Source organism: Bos indicus x Bos taurus, chromosome 2, assembly GCF_003369695.1.
Source record: "Bos indicus x Bos taurus breed Angus x Brahman F1 hybrid chromosome 2, Bos_hybrid_MaternalHap_v2.0, whole genome shotgun sequence".
In the NCBI taxonomy this organism is placed as follows: domain Eukaryota; kingdom Metazoa; phylum Chordata; class Mammalia; order Artiodactyla; family Bovidae; genus Bos; species Bos indicus x Bos taurus.
In genome coordinates, this window is record NC_040077.1 from 46,424,069 (window position 1) to 46,442,142 (window position 18,074).

At 36.2% G+C, this 18,074-nt stretch overlaps 1 protein-coding gene across 1 annotated transcript; it reads left to right on the plus strand.

Annotated features, from left to right (window-relative positions):
* The first annotated feature begins 962 nt into the window (after positions 1–962).
* MMADHC (metabolism of cobalamin associated D) lies at positions 963–17,147 on the plus strand. The gene is made up of 8 exons (XM_027561149.1): positions 963–1,108; positions 1,623–1,682; positions 4,763–4,907; positions 8,067–8,284; positions 10,618–10,723; positions 11,244–11,374; positions 15,642–15,728; positions 16,640–17,147. The coding sequence occupies exons 2-8, from the start codon at positions 1,674–1,676 to the stop codon at positions 16,832–16,834; spliced, it is 891 nt and encodes a 296-aa protein (XP_027416950.1). The 5' UTR covers positions 963–1,108; positions 1,623–1,673; the 3' UTR covers positions 16,835–17,147.
* Positions 17,148–18,074: the final 927 nt, after the last annotated feature.

Genomic DNA, 18,074 nt, shown 5'->3' on the forward strand with positions numbered 1-18,074 from the left:
TCCTCTTCACTTTCTGTCATGACGGTGGTGTCATCTGCATACATTACCATATGTAAAACAGTAGCCAATGGGAATTTGCTGTATGAATCAGGGAACTCAAACCTTGGCTTTGTAACAACCTAGAGGGGTGGGACGGTGAAGGTGATGGCACCCCACTCCAGTACTCTTGCCTGGAGAATTCCATGGACGGAGGAGCCTGGTAGGCTGCAGTCCATGGGGTCGCTGAGTCGGACACGACTGAGCGACTTCACTTTCACTTTTATGCCCTGGAGAAGGCAATGGCAACCCACTCCAGTGTTCTTGCCTGGAGAATCCCAGGGATGGCGGAGCCTGGTGGGCTGCGGTCTGTGGGGTCGGTCGTACAGAGTTGGACACGACTGAAGCGACTTAGCAGCAGCAGCAGCAGAGGGGTGGGATGGTAAGGCAAGTGGGAGAGAGGTTCCAGAAGGAGGGGACATTGGTATAACTATGACTGATTCATGTTGATGTTTGGCAGAAACCAACACAATACTGTAAAACAATTATCCTTCAATTAAAAATAAATTTTAAAAGTGATATACTCCTTATAAATACGTCGTGGGATATATATTTATTGCGCCTATTAAAAGTCTGGCACATAAAGGGAAAAAGTGCTCTATTCTCAAAAACAGTTATTTTCGAAATTAAAAAAAAATAGATATAAAGAACAGAAAACTGTACCTCCTTTGAGCAATAAAGTCTTGGGACAAGAGGAGGCTTTCAAATACATCGGTGAGTTAATGATCGAAATTAAATGAGTGCCGAACGCAGCTCTGGAGCCTTCATCTCCATCCCACAAGTCATTATCCACACCTCATCTTTCCTCCCCTACTTGGCGGGGGGGGGGGGGGGGGGGGGGGGGGGGGGAGGGCGGTGGACTATCCAATGAAAGGGCGGTGCTACGTGGGCCTCCCGTGCGCGTGCGCAGCATCGGCTCGAGGATCATTCCCATCCATGCGCTCGAGAGCAACTTCTTCAGTCTGGTCACTGCCAGCGTCAGCGCTACTCCCTCTGCCGTCGCGCCGCCATTTTGAAGACGGGAAGAGTACGGCCCTGGGAGCGCTGGAGGCGGCTGTGGCGGCCGCGACTGGTACGGACCGTTTCCGCCCTCGTTAGTCCCTCCAGATTTGCCCATCTTTTGGCCACAGCTCTCTGTGTTGTCCCTATACTCACAGGGCCCCTGTCGCTGTCCCCGGTCGTCCTGTCAGTCTGTCGTTAGGATCTTTTTCGCTTCCTCAACCTTCATCTTTGCTGGAACCTTTGCTCACAGCTTGTTTAGAACCCTGATCGGTGTTAAAATACCTACTTGGAGCCTCAAATCTCCATCCTGGTGGACGGGCCCTCTTTCCTCCCCCGGATCTAGTCGGAGTTGTCTTCCGCAGACACACCGGGCGGGCTGAGAATTGCAAGGCCTCCTGTGGGCAGCGACTTGTGCCCTGTGGGGGCAGGGGGCGAATTCCGGTCTCCTGGGGTCCGGGGACAGCTTGGGCTTTGGTCCTGTCGCGGAAGAAGGGACACCCAGTAGGCGATGGTGGACATTACCCGAGTGATCTGTTGTTAGAGCTTAATCCGTCACCGGCCTGTTTTGTTTTGTCCTTTCCCAGGAATAACTTTACAAAAGGGAAGATAATTTCCGTCTGCCCTTTCCGCCAGAAATGGCCAATGTGAGTAAATTAGTCTCTTAAGAAGCAGTACAGTAATAAATTATTTTGGGAACTCGTTAAGAAATGGAGGGACGGGTTTAATTATAATGGCATTGATGGCATAATGTTTCTTGTACTTAATGAATCAAAAATGTCAAGGGAAACAAGGGGTGTGAAATTCGGTCAATATGCCTTAAAGGTAGTTTGAAAACAAACATATTTCTCAATACTTTTATTTATTTATGCAAATTCCTTTTGAGAAATAAATTCAGTGCCAGCATCCTTTCGGTAATTTTAAAAGGCATTATTTTTGTAAATACTTAGGATCTATTTTTAAGCCGGTTTCTGTTTGGGTAGGTAAACTGAAGGTTTTGTAGCAGTTTTAGTATAGGAAGTAACCTTACAAATACTAGAAAATGAGAGCGAGAGATTATTCTCATAGGCCAGAGGTATTTATTCACGGTAACTGTCCAGTGACTACTTAAACGCCTCGTGGCATAGGGGTCATAAAACATACATGAAAACTAATACAGTAAGAGTAGAAACTAATTTTAAAAGTCACACAGAGGTACAATACAGATTCAAAGCTTTGTGGAGAGGGGAAAGAGGGGGTTTGGGTTCATGTAATCAGAGAAGCATTTGAATTTTAAAAGATGGGTGAGATTATCTAAATCTCACCCATAACAGGTATATTCAAAGACACCCCCTGCCCCCCCAATCCCCCTTCAGAAATCAAGAAGTCATTTCTGTCTTCCTGAATGTAAGATGTGTGAAAAAGATGAGTGGGAAATAAGGTTGGATTGTGGATTTGGGATGAAGTAACAAGAGTCTTGGGGCTTTCCAGGTGGCTCAGTGGTACAGAATATTCCTTCCAAGCAGGAAACTCGGGTTCCATCCTTGGGTCAGGAAGATCCCCTGGAGTAAGAAATGGCAACCCACTCAAGTATTCTTGCTTGGGAACAGAGGAGCCTGGTGGGCTACAGTCCATGGGGTCACAAAGAATCGGATGCGACTTAGCAACTAAACCACCAGCAAAGAGTTTTGAATGATACACTTGGTAATTTGGACTTTATTCTTTAAATTTTGGTGATTTAATTAGAGTTGTGTGTTAGGAAGACTAACATGGTAACAGTTAGCCAGAATTGTATTCCTGTAGTTGAATATGATACATTAAGATGAAGGTGAAGTCGCTCAGTCGTGTCCGACTCTTTGCGACCCCGTGGACTGTAGCCTACCAGGCTTCTCCGTCCATGGGATTCTCCAGGCAAGAATACTGGAGTGGGTTACCATTTCCTTCTCCAGGGGATCTTCCCGACCCAGGGATCAAATCCGGGTCTCCCGCATTGGAGGCAGACGCTTTAACCTCTGAGCCACCAGGGAAGCCCATGATACATTAAGTAATAACCTAATGATGAGACTGTAGGGCCAGGGGAGGATGTTTAAATGTTCAGGTGGACAGAATGCTCTGGAGACAGGCCTTGCATTTTGGAGACATCTGGAGGAGGTTCAGTTTATCTGGATCTTGAAGAAGGAGTTGGAATTTGTCCGGCCTAAGAGGAGAAGGAAAAGGGCATTTTAGTGGAAGAAATCTTATGGCAGTATAAAAGACAGAAATATGGAAATGTTGGGTAGGTATTTTTGTGTGACTGAAAAGTGGAATAAGAGAAGGGAAGATAAAATTAGTAAGAAATTCTGTCAGAGAGGTAGAAAGACCAGTCAGAGAACACACAGGTTGGATTTCAGAATACTATATGAAAGGGAAAAAGTGATTCCAAAGTATCAATTGGCTAGAGTTCTTCAGCCTCCTGGTAACTAGTTTTCATACCTCCTCTCTAATCCCACTCCTTTCTCCCCACTACTCTTAGTTGTACAGTCCTTAAAACATCCTTTATTTTTATCAGTTAACTCTCTTCCTCCCTGCCTACAGGTTAAAATTCTGATTTATTATCTTTTTGTAATAGGCCCTTTACTGTCTGTGTCACAAAGTATAAAGCCTTTTATAGTTGCTCATTAGTTAAATTTTAAGCCTGTTCTTTACTGCATTACTTTATGTCCACCTTCAGTGAACCTGTCACTCTTTGAAAACAACCTCCATACCTTTCTTCCTGAAAGGCCTTCATTGAAATGAGTACCTAAATTTCTGTTTCTTCACAACCCAGTATATCCTCCCATGAAACTTTTCCTATGACCTCAAAGATCTCTTAATTGTTCGAATCTTTTAGTAGAATTTCACAGATGGTATGGTATTTGTTCTTACGTGTTTTCCACTAATCTAAGAGTCAGCAGTGTTTTTAAATATAAAGGGCCAGGTAGCAAATATTTTAGGCTTTGTAGGCCAGAGTCTCTGAAATAACTCTGCAATTATGACATGAAAGCAGCCATAGACAATACATAAATGTGTGTGGCAGTGTTGCAATAGAACTGTATTCACCAGAACAGACACAAGGCTACAGCCTGCTATAGTTTGCCAACCCCTGCATTAAGTTATTCTGACTCAGCTATTTTGATTAAAGTTTATACATGAAAGATGTCCACACATTCATATTGTAACTGACCTGAGTCTAGCAAAGGAACATAGGAGCAGAAAAGTTATCATGAAGATGTTTGCTAAACTGGAGGAAAGTGGACATTGCCATAAAATCAAGAGAAAGAAAGCATAGGAGATAATCAGTACAATCTAATAGTAGTAAAAGAAGAGTGTGAAAGTAAGTAGGATTTTTTTTTTCTAGGAGAGGTTTTGAAAGTTCTTTATTTTGAGAATAGAAGAATCTTACTAGCTGTGCCACTTTTTTAGTGTTGCTGCTGAATAGGGCAACTTTTCAAAGTTCCTGTTCTTTCTGTATGGCACTCTTGATTCTGGCCTTGCTAGGAAAGCCATATATTTTTACCCAAATAACTTAGTACTTTTTTTTCTTTTAATATTTGTGTTTATTTTTTAAATTATAAATATGTGTGATACTCATTCTATGGCAGGTGCTCAATAACAGTAGAATCAGTGTTGGTTTTAAAAGATACATTGCAATGTGAGGATATGCCCGAGATTGTCTGTGTTAGTACAACATTTACATCCAGAATAATTTGGGGTTTTGTGTCATTCTTAGGTGCTCTGTAACAGAGCCAGACTGATTTCCTATCTCCCAGGATTTTGCTCTTTAGTTAAAAGGGTTGTCAATCCCAGAGCCTTTTCAACTGCAGGATCTTCAGGTTCTGATGAGTCTCATGTGGCCACTGCACCTCCAGATATCTGTAAGTGAAACTTATTTTTTCTTTACTTACAATTGTTTCATAACATTTGTTACGTTTCCTGAAATATTTCTTCTTGAAGTTTTACTGATCTTCTAAAGTTGAGTTTATCCCTTTGAAAGTAAATCAGAGCTCTGCCTAAATATTTATGCCAGAAAGTTACAATACTTAAAAAAAAAAAATGAATGAATACTGGTTTCTACAACTTACTTTCTTCAACTTTAGTGTTTTTCTAATCTGTATTCAGACACACTCAGTCTTCCCTGAAACAAATCTTCTTTGGATCCTATTAAACTATGTTACTACTTCTTGCCACTCTGCTGAATTTCCTAAATGTAGCCATCACTTTTTACTAACGAGTATTTATTAAATGAGTCTGCTTTTTCTTATCCACCTTGCACACCACTATATCACATGAATCATTCTAAAATACTGTAAATCATGACATTTCCATCATAAGCCTCAAATATCTCCCATTGCTTTCAGTAGCCATTCCTAAACTATCCACAAACTGAATCATTGTTCAAGATCTAAAAAAAAACAATTTTTTTAAGTTCTGTAATTAGTTAACTTTGAGAACTGCTTTATGCCAAAGTCCTATCTTAGAGGTTTATAAAGCACACTAAAATACTAAGGGAGGGCTCTTAGAAACTTTACCTAATGTATTCTGAAGTGATTGCCCATGAATCCTTTTTTCATTCAGTACATTACTTACAGTGTAATGTTAGTTCACTTGGGCATGCAGAGCCTCCCCTAGTTTTCTTGCCTCAGTTTTCTAACCCCATCTCTGAGTATTCCTCAGTTTTCTTGATCTGAAGGCTAAACATATATCTATCATAAATGAAAGGTCTGTCACTCAGAATAGTTAAGGGTTTGTATTGTGAATATACAGCTTGGCCTCCCTGTCCATGGGTTCTGCATCGTCAGATTCAACCAATCAGAGATTGAAAATATTTGAGGGGGTGGGAAATTCCAGAAAGTTCCAAATAGCAAAACTTGAATTTGCCATGTGCCAGCAATTATTTACATATCATTTACTTTGTGTTCGGTATTATAGGTAATCTGGAGATGATTTAAAGTATACAGGAGGATGTACATAGGTTACATATATGCACATACAGTTCATTCTTGAACATCATGGGTTTGAGCTGTGCATATCTGTTTTATACACAGGGTTTTTTTCCAATAATAACTAACTACAGTACTACACAGTTCTCGGTTCCTTGACTCTGAGGATGTGGAGATGACTAAGCAGAGAACTGACTATGAATTATACTCAGATTTGTGACTGCAGGGTTTGAACAACTAACTCTTGAGTTGCTCAAAGGTCAGTTGAACTATACCCTTTTTATATAAAGACTTGAGCATATGCAGATTTTGATATCCATGAGGGTCCAGGAAGCACTGCTTTGTGAATACCTAGGGAGAACTATATAAAGAATTTTTGTAGATCAGTAGGAAAAAACCCAGTAGAAAACCAAACAAAAATTTCAAAAATGAGTTTTAACAGGCTATTTCTGTAAGAGAAAACCTAAATGACCAGTAAACATTTGAAAATATGCTCATATCCAATATTAATATTGAGTATTTATTTGAAGACCCAGATCTGAATAATATATAAAACCCATGTTGTTCAGAACAGCTGGTAAGTTTTAGGTTGTGAACTGACTCCAGTCGGTCATTGGTAGCTATCTAGACCTTATCACTCTGTGATCTGCAGACCAGTATAGCATGGCATGGTGTAGCATCAGCATCATCTGGGACTGGTTAGAAACGAATTTTGAGCCCCACTTCAGATCTGGTAAATCAGAATCTGCATTTTGAGAAGTTCTCAGATGATTCTTAAATACTTAATAGTTTGAGATGTGTGCTGGGCTAGAGTGTTTGGGTTGAGAATTATGTGACAGTGTCTGGGTTCAGCAGGGAAAAGTTCCATAATTGATAGGTAATGTCTGTCATAGGTATGGAAGAGAGATATGGGCGTCACATAGGGGCAGCCGTAATGACATGACCATTTTTAGTCACTTAGTTCTGGCAGAATATTTATAAATACTTTTATTGCCAACTAAAGTCTGCAGCCATCCTTTCCTTTCTCTGAACAAAATTCCTACTCTGAGTATTTCTTCATTTGATTCTCTAAGTTACTTTTTTCTGGATCTTTCTTAATTTTTCACGTTAGGATTTTTTTTAATTTTATAGGAATAAAGTAATGTGTATTCTGTAAGTATTTAATCCATATTCATGCATGTGACTGGTAAACAGGGCATTATGTCACTTTGGTTGGTACAGAATTTTTTCCAGTCCATTAATGTTTTGTGCCACCAGGTAACAGCAGTTGAATGCCCCTCCCCAAGGGTTACCTGGTGGCTCAGATGGTAAAGAATCTGACTGCAGGATGGGAGGCCCGAGTTCGATCCCTGAGTCAGGAAGATACCCTAGAGAAGGAACTGGCAACCCACTGTAGTATTCTTGCCTCGAGAATCCCATGACAGGGAAGCCTAGCGGGCTACAGTCCATGGGGTCACAAAGAATCGAACACCACTGAGCAATTAACATACACAACACACCCCAAGGGTAACCACTATTAAGTCTGGTATCTTTACTTTCAAGTTGTTTTTTTTTCTGTATTTAAAGCATTACTATAAGCATGTAAAATAAATGTCACGTATACTGTTCTTGGATTTAGCTTTTTCTTTTAATGTCATTTATCCTGTGAACTTCTTTCACCATATGTAGAGATTTACTAATGACTGTTAAGAATTACATACTACGGAGGTTCCCTGATGGTCTAATGGTTAGGATTCCAGGCTTTCACTGCCATGGTCTGGGTTCAGTTCCTTTTTGGGGAACAGAGATCCCACAAGCCACACAGCGAAGCCAGAAAAAAAAGAATTCCATAGTATGGATTATAATACTTTATTGAATCCGTTCCCTAATAAGGAAATTAACTATGAGTTGGCAGCTGGTTTCTTCAACTAGTGATTTGGAAATAACATGAAACCAACTAACATATTCAACCAGTAAAGCAAACTTCAAAGATCTATTGTTTAGGTAAAAAAAAAAAAACCTTATTGGAAGAACAACATTCTTTCACATTCTTTCAGTCTACCAGTGCACTTAGGTTGTAAGGAGAAAATGGTTCATTTTGTTGTTCCTCTTCAGGCTCTCGAACAGTTTGGCCTGATGAAACTATGGGACCATTTGGACCTCAGGATCAGAGATTCCAGCTTCCTGGGAACATAGGTTTTGACTGTCACCTCAACGGGACGGCATCACAGAAGAAAAGCCAGGTTCATAAAACTTTACCTGATGTTCTAGCAGAACCTTTATCGAGTGAAAGACATGAGTTTGTTATGGCACAATATGTGAATGAATTTCAGGTATGTTGTTAGTATCATTTATTCTGTATTCTAATTATTAAAGCTATATTTCTGATAACTATAAGCATATTATTTTCATTGAAAAAGTTAAAAAAAAATCTGTTTAAGTCCATTATATACAGAAAAAGCATGTCTAGTTTTTAAAACCTTGGTATTGTCCTATACCTAGTTTTGCTATATAATTTTTCACATTGCAGTCTCTTAGGTAATTAATTCTTCAAAATATCTTTTTAAATAAATATTTATTGTAAACATAAATAACTTAATTTCTGTAACTGGAAATTTAGATTTTCTTTTTTTCATTTTTACAAACAGTAATTATAATCTATATATGGACCAAATTCCAACTAGCTTTATATTCCTCTAACCATTTAGAAACTTAAAAAAATTTTGAGATCTCTAAAATTCTTCAGATATAGTAAACTAAAAAGTAGAATTTTTAAATAGGTTTTGTAAAAACAGTTCCTGAGAGGTTTTTTATGAGTTTTTTAGAACCGGTTTTTAAAACTAGTATTGCATCCTTGTTCACTCAAATGGGAAGTTACATGCATTTCAGAGTTTGTCAAAACCCCTGATCATTACCATTTTTCATATTTCTGTGTAGTTTCAGGTGAAGATTTTGATCAAAACGATATTATTAAAAGTGATAACCCCTCACAGTTATGGGTTATATCAATAACCTAATACTGGAACACAGTTGACCTCCCCTTTTTCTCTCAGATAATTCCTTCTCAGTCTTCTTGGCTCCTCTGTCCACCAGTTATATGATATTTCCCAAATGTCTGTTCTTCATTTTTCCTTTGACTTGCTCCCTGGTCACTTAAGTCCTCAGCTTTCTCCATAGGCTCTGTCTTCATATTTCCTAACTTTCTGTTTCTGACATTGCTGGTTCTGTATTACTTGCCAAATATCTTTATCTGGATGTCTCAGAAGTACCAAAATTAGGACTAGTACACGTCTAGCACTGAATGAGTCCTTTTTTCTCTCAATGTCTTTATTCCCATGTTGTCAGTCATATAAGTGATTTAGTCATCCTCGCACTTCCCTAAAGTAAAGATTACAGTGACAACCTTGCCTCCTCTTTTCATCATTCCCCCATATATAGTGACAGTTACATTGCTTTCATCTCTGAAAGTAGCCCTTAAATTTGTGTCACTTTAGTTCTCACTAATACTATTAGAGTTCAGCACCTCCTTATCTTACCTCTGTTTTTAGATGCATTATAGTAGCATGGACTGTGGAGATAGGATAAGTCTGTATACAGAGATTAACTCTTATTTATTGATAATTAGTTTCGTGACCTTGAGAAAGTTATTTCACCTTTCTGAGACTGTTTCTTTATATGTAAAATAAGGATAATTTATTAATACTATTTAATTTAAAATCAAAATCAAAATTTTGTAATGTGGCATAAATGGATTTCCATAGTTTTGATCCTTTTCTCACCTTACCTCCCACGATTTCCTATTCCTTCTACATTGTAATCACAGCATACTTTTCATTTTTTGAAAATTATACCGTTCTCTTTGACCATTGCATGCCTTTGCACTAGTATTTCTTGCTAGACTATTTTTTTTTCCTTTGGGATTCTTAATCTGTATTCTGTCCATTCTTTTATATGTCAGACACATATTTTAACATGTAACTCAAGTGTGATTTCAACCTTTCCTGATTTCTCCCAACAAAGCAAGTTTCTTCCCCATTTATACTTCCAGAAGACTTCCTTCACAACTGTGTAGCACTTTTCATATTGGATTGCATTTATTTGTTCATGCTGTTTTTCTTCTACTAACCCTTATATACCTGAGAGTGAAGACTGGATTTTTACCATTGTAGTGTCTGCTCCTGTTGTAATGGCAGATGTATAATAGGCACCCATTAAATTTCAGTTGAATAAGAGCCTCTAGGCTTTTCCTGTTGGAGAGATTATATATTTAATCATGTTGTTTTGTAATAGTGTGTACTTATGCCCATTTTACAGAACAAAAGAAAGGATAATCAGATATAACAAAATATCAGAAGAGGTAACATTATAAGATACAATCATGGCATTTTTAACTTTTTTAACCGACTCCTATTAAGTCTAGGATATCAGAAGGTATATATTCCTTTTTTTTTTTTAACTCAACATTTTAAAAAAATTCTCAAATTACATTCATCATAGAGAAAAGTTTGAATATGTAAGAATACACTGATTATTACCTGATCACCAGCTAGGTTAAGATTATTCAAAAAGCTTTCTATGTTGTTACAAACAGGTTTATATATATACGGGCAGGATATTTTATTTGAACTCCAGATTTTGTTTATCTATATTTCTTACTCCCCTAAAGGGTAATGATGCACCTGTTGAACAAGAAATTAACAGTGCAGAAACTTACTTTGAAAGTGCCAAAGTAGAATGTGCAATCCAAACATGTCCAGAGTTACTGCGAAGAGGTGTGTTGTGCTTTATTCATTTTTACACTAGTGTGTGTCAGATTATGTCACTAATTTAAATGTTGAAAAATGTACTCCTTAACATGTCTCACTGGAAATGATGATTGCCTGGCCAAGGAAAAGACTAGCAGATGTCCCCTGACATCTGACCTCATGCTGCCATTAGACAGGATTAGTCGAATTTTCACTAACTTTTTCCCTAAAGTCATCCTACTCCCAGGTGATTACTGAGGAAAATCTTAATAATAAACTTTTTTTTAATTCCAAGATTAACAACATGTAACCCAACTTACTCTTTGGAATTGTTGGCAGTATATTTTTGGTTCATCCAAAAAGAACAGAAGTAAACCAAAACTAAATTTAGTTCATCGTTTTAAAAAACAATATGCATTTATAAACCTAACTTGGTACCATAATGATTTGACTTAATCATCATTTTTCTAAAGTGTTTTATGCACTGTTTCTTTTTTCAAAAAAAAAAACAAATAATTTTTTCCTGGAATTTTATTCTTATTTATAGATTTTGAATCACTGTTTCCAGAAGTAGCCACCAACAAACTAATGATTCTGACCGTAACACAGAAAACTAAGAATGATATGACTGTTTGGAGTGAGGAGGTAGAAAATGAAAGAGAAGTGCTCTTAGAAAAGGTAATTCTTTCAACTGCTGACTGTTTAGTTTTATAATCTTATTTAAACAACAGTAAACACTGTTTTAAAATGACGGCTGTCTTTTCTTACTATTATTAGTTCTCTCCTAATGTATGTCAGTATTTAAAAAATGTACATGTTTTCTGAAAATAAAAATGCCAGGGTTTTTTATGTTTGTTTGTTTTAGTATCTGAAAAATTTATATTCTGTCCAGTACTTCCTCAGTTTTTTTTTTTTTAATTTATGTCTATCTTAGGAAGTTTGGAAATGCAGTAAACAACAAAAATGTAAAATTAACTCTTCATACCCATCCCTGTCTCCTCTCTTATCCTGTTCTCTCCCTCCATGTCTCTTTCTGTCTCTTAAGCATGTCAAGTAAAAAGTGAAAATTACCTAATTCTTCTTCATAGTGTAAACAGTGTACAGTACAATAATAATATAATAGTTGTACATACCCACATTTTTCCCATCCATTGCTTTTAACTAGAAAATATGTTTTGACACCTTTCCTTCACATTTCACATAGATTATGTTTCATTCTTTGTAAAATCTGTATAATATTAGATTACATGGGCAAACCATAAATTTTTTAAATTATTAAAAAAATTTTTAGCCTTTTGTAAGTTGAAAATCAAACTTTTGCTTTTATAGGCAGTGAATATATTTGTACATTTATTTTTATGCCCATATTTACATATTCCTAAATAGGGAATTGCTAAATCAAGGGATATATTTAAGTTATAATATATACTGTCAATTTGTCCACCAAAAAGATCATCCTAGTATATAGGCTGTTACTCTTACCCTGGATATTAGCATTATTTTTCATTTTTATCAACCTGAGAAATAAGTGGTAACTTAAAATCTCATATTTAGAAATTATATGAGTTTGATTCCTTTGTATGTATGACAAGTTAAGATTAGCTTACTTAACTACAGTTGAAAAAATTCTCTTTACTAATTTACATGCAGAATAATATTGGGAGTTTTTTAATGTTTTCTTTAGTGTTGGATGTATGGTTCTCACAACTTACAAAAATATTGTTTACATACTTAACAAAGTATTTTATGATAATGACTTCACACTTAAATGTCCCAAATATAGCTTTGCTAATAAATTCCAGGTAGTAATTAAGTCAGGAGCAAATTACATGCTTAACAAAGAAGTTATAGAGAGGCATAAGACATTATCTCTGATTTTTAGAAGATCTGAATTTGATGAGTTGAAATTTAAATATCCAATAACTCAGTAAACATTTTCTGCTTATATATTAAGACCAGGAGTAGTTTATCATCACTATCATTTAGATGCTGGAGAGTTTGCTCTCACATGTACATTGCATTGTAAGTCCTACTTTTTGATTCGTCTAAGATTCTGAGCCTCACTTGATACTGACCCCAGTATAGATATAACTCAGTTTTCTATAACCAATTTTCAGGTTTTTGAAATGGCACTATACTTTTTCATGTGATTTTTAATTTTATAGTGACTAAAGCTATTTTATTTTTTATGGAAAAGAAAACATCTCTTTCTATTTTAGATATGTTAGTGATTATTTTAGGATCACACATGACTTTACTGTCCAAGTAGATATTTTATCTTTTGTGGTTTAAATCTATCCTAGTTTTTTCCAGCAGATGTCAGTGTTTCCTACTGATGAGCAGAATAAGATAAACGTTTAAACTGGTTCTTTCTGTGGTCATTTGGCATTCTTAATCTTTGCAAACATTTAAATACGTTGTTTTGTTCACCTTGTAGTTTTTGTATATGTCTTATTACATTGATACATAATTTTAATGACTTTTCTAGACCATATTCAGTTTTCCTGCTTTTTAAGAATTGTGAGGATTAATGAAATACAGCAGTAAGTGCAAATATTACATAGATAACCTAAAGAATACAGTATTTTTAAATTTTTTCATTAGTTTACAAGAGTTTAGGCATATCTTGGAGATATTGCTGGTTCGGCTCCATCACAATAAAGCTAATATGGCAATAAAGTGAGTTACATGGATATTTTGGTTTCCCAGTGTATATAAAAGTTATGTTTATGTTATACTGTAGTCTATTAAACGTGTAATAGCATTATGTCTTAAAAAATGCATACCATAATTTTAAAATACTTTGTTGCTAAAAAATGCTGACCATCATCTTAGCCTTCCATGAGTCATAGTAGTAAAACATCAGTAAAGGTCAGTGACTGCAGATCATCATAAATATAATAATAGAGAAAAAGTTTGGAATACTGAGAGAATTACAAAAATGTGACACAGAGACATGAAGTGAGCAAATGTTACTGGAAAAATGTCACCAATAGACTTGCTGGACACAGGGTTGCCACAGGCCTTCAACTTGTAAAACCACGTTATCTGCGAAGTACAATGAAGTCCAAAAAATGAGATACGCCTGTTTTTAGAGAACATAGGTTAGTTTAGGTTGTGTATCTATAGGAGGGATCAATAAACTTTTTCTAAGGAGCCAGATGGTAGCTTTTTAAGCTTTTTAGGTCATAGGTTCTCAACTACTCAGTTTTACCCTTGTATTGTTAAAGAAACCATATAAGGTGAAGTGAAGTCACTCAGTCGTGTCCAACTCTTTGCGACCTCATGGTCTGTAGCCCACCAGGCTCCTCCATCCATGGAATTTTCTAGGCAAGAGTACTGGAGTGGGTTGCCATTTCCTTCTCCAGGGGATCTTCCTGACCCAGGGATCGAACCTGGGTCTCCTGCATTGCGGGCAGACGCTTTACTGTCTGAGCCACCAGGGAATCCCTAAGAAACCATAGACAATATATAAATGAATAGGCATGGCTTCATTTCAGCAAAACTGTATTTATACAAACAGGCAGCCACTCAGTTTGATGGCCCTCTGACTATTACTTCCTCATCCCTTATTTAGAGTATGGCCCATGTGCCTAACTTTAGCTTGGACTTTCAACCAGCTGAATGCCAGAGATGCTCAGTGAGGTCTCATCACTCGGGGTGGGCCTGAAATTCATGTTCCCCAGCACTGTATGACCCCTGATAACACTATTCAGCTGCAGCCTTGCAGCTGGCACTCTGCGAGACCTCAAGGAATCTCACCCTGTGTCTGCACAGCTCAGCATGAGGCCACTGAACCAGGAAAGACTGTTCTACAGCCTGCTTTGAAACCCTGTTGTGCATCAGCCTCTTCTCCAGCACCCTACCCCACAAAGTCAGATGATTCAGCAGTCCAGACCTGTTGCTTCCTCTGCCTCAGCTCAGTGACACTGTCACTTTGCTTGGGCTCCACTTCTTTGTCCTGCAACAGGAAAGTGTCCCCAGACAGAAGGCTAGAGTGTATATGGGGATCACCTTACTTGTTTCCCTTCTCTTGAAGACTACAGTTTTGTGTCTGCCTGTTGTTCAGTGTCTGAAAACAGTTGCATCATGTATTTTAGTCATTTTTATAGTTTTCAGCAGGTGGCAAGTTTGATAACTGTTACTCTATTAAGACTGGAAGTGGAATTGTGCCCTTGTTTTTAAACACTTACAGTCTGTCCTTTTTTAACATTCTAATCTGGTTCTAATATTTGTTGTCTTTTTCACTGCTTAGAGTTCTGGTAGAGCTAGTCTTTGCATCATAGGAGTTAACATCACAGGATTTTGAATAGGTAATGCATGTACATGGTCTGTATTATTTATACACTACATAGAAAAATAGAGAAGCATATAGTGAAAAGTAAGTATGCTGTCCAGCCCTGTACCCAATCTATCCTTTTTATCTTATTTTCATGTGCCTTGTCAGAAATATTTCATGACTATGTGACTGGATAGGTGTATTTTTGAAGGACATACAAACAAGTACCTGTTTTTAAACAACTGCCATTCAAATTAATGAATGGTTCAGATCTTTTCATTATGACTGTTTTGTTTTCCCTTTCTTACCTTATTTCGAAATTTCCATAGTAATATAAAATAGCAACTGTAGTTTATAATCCTTGACAAATTTGGGGGTTAATAGCACAAAAGTGATTAGAAATAGTTCCTAAAACAAATAATTTAGAAGAAAAAATGTACAATTTAGACTTAAAAAAAATCAAAGTGTTACATTAACATTAATCGTTTAGACTGGTGAAAATAATCTTAAGGCTATAAGTCCTAATTTATCATTAGTTTTAATTTTTTATTAATCTTGTATTCTCTATCTGAGGCAAAAGATATTTATTTTAAAAATTTACTGAAAAATAAAACAGTCTGTAGTGATGCTATCTTGAGCATAGTATTTGTGTCTTTTTCTATGCAGTTCATCAGCGGTGCTAAGGAAATTTGCTATGCCCTCCGAGCTGAAGGCTATTGGGCTGACTTTATTGACCCATCATCTGGTTTGGCAGTGAGTAATTAAATACATTTTGAAAGCCAGATTATGTAATTTGAAGTAGGAATTATTTTTCTATAATTATAGCCTAGGTAAAAATAAATCATTTAGGACTTCTTGAAAACTTCACAATTTTATGCACAGAAGTACCACGAATCAATTGAATTCACAACTTTGAGGGACCTCTGTCACTCCTGGTTAAACTTCTCCATCACTTTAAATTTTTTTATTAAAAATAATTTCAAAATTTATTTTTTCCATCCTTACTAATAGACATTATTCAAATTACATTGAATTAGTGTGCTTACTGTTAGTTAAAAATTAGCATTCAGTAGTTTCATTAAGGAAGAAAGTTATTTTTAGAATTAAGAAAATTTGGATGGTAAAGAAATATTTAAAAGTAACTTTTTGGAAATCAACATTTATAAAGCTATACTTTAAAAAAAATAATGAGCCACTATGTCACATTTTAAATTCTGTGTATGTCTTTCAGTTACAAATAGTAATAAAATTTATTTTAATCTTAAGATAGAAATATATATTGTTTCTTCTTGAGGTTAAGATTTAGTGAGTACTAGAAATGAAAAATACCCTGGGCTATAGTTTTCTTATCTTAAAAACTACAAAGGTGAACCATATGATTGCCTAAGACTTATTTCATCTCTAAAGGTCATGTGAAGTTATACGTTTGGTTCTAGATAACGTGCAGTCTGCTAGATCATTCATTTCACATTTCCATAGTACACAGGTATTGAGGGGAGAGGTTTTAGGGCAGTTAGGTGTTACATGTGACCCTTTTATTTCTTATTTGACCTTTTAAATATTTGCAGTATTTATACAGATCTGTGTTCATGTTTACATAAAAATTATTACTCCATTATCTTTCTTGTTAATAAAAATATGACATCATTTTTTATTTCTTCCAGTTTTTTGGACCATATACAAACAACACTCTTTTTGAGACAGATGAACGCTATCGACATTTAGGATTTTCTGTTGATGATCTTGGCTGCTGTAAAGTGATTCGTCACAGTCTCTGGGGTACCCATGTGGTTGTAGGGAGTATCTTCACTAATGCTACACCAGACAGCCATATTATGAAGAAATTAAGTGGAAACTAGCAGTAGGGTCAATTAATTTGATCTTATGCTTGTAACATTTGGGATGATCCACAAGCATTGTCAAAGGCTTCCTACTCCGTTGTAGGTATTTATTTCAACATTATGGATTACAATATTGGCAAGGGTTTACAATTTTTAAATTTCAAATACTCATACTATCATTAAATACATGTTGAGCACATCCACATTGTACAAAATGTGATAATTAACATGTAACCAGGGTATGATCTCATATTGTTACTTCTTCCCTTAATTGGAAAAACCTCACTTTTAATTATACCTCTCCAAAAATAAATCATACATTTGGCTGTGATCATATGTGTTTTGTTTTTTTTTTTTGCAGTCTTTTTAAAATACAGTTCTTAAAGTTTTTTTCTTTTTTAAATAAATGCAGTTGAGAATTCTGGATTCAGTGTAGATTTAACTTAAAAAAATTTTTTTTTTCTTTATTACTTGTCAAGTGTCCTGGTACCAGTCTGAGTATTACTTTGAAATGTATGTGCAGAAAAAGAATAAGAATAATACTACATGTTTACATATAAAAGAATTTGAATCTCAACTTTATATAATAGTAAAAAGTAATTCTTAACTCCTTGGCGAGACAGATAAGTGTTTTATTCTCAGACAAAACTATGACTCAGCTGCTAAGTCTATTTCTCTAATTTTAACAACATATAGAAACTGCAGTAGTTTACAGAAATGCCTCATGGCAGACAGAACTTGTTTTTACAACATTTTAAACTCAGAATTGGAGAAGGCAATGGCACCCCACTCCAGTACTCTTGCCTGGAAAATCCCATGGACGGAGGAGCCTGATAGGCTGCAGTCCATGGGGTCACTGAGGGTTGGATACAACTGAGCAACTTCACTTTCACTTTTCACTTTCATGCATTGGAGAAGGAAATGGCAACCCACTCCAGTGTTCTTGCCTGGAGAATCCCAGGGACGGGGGAGCCTGGTGGGATGCCGTCTATGGGGTCGCACAGAGTCAGACACAACTGAAGTGACTTAGTAGTAGTAGTAAACTCAGATTCATCTTTGATTTGTTTTTTTGTCAATAGGAATAGAAATAAATCTCAGGAGAACAAATAACTTCTGCCAAATGAATTATTTGAAATGGATTTTTCTGTATTTTTTTAAATTAAATGCCTGTTTTAAATGAACACATGAAGATGACCAACTTTAGTTTATAACTTTATTTAAAATTCTTTGCTTAATTAATATGTAGCCTGATAATGAG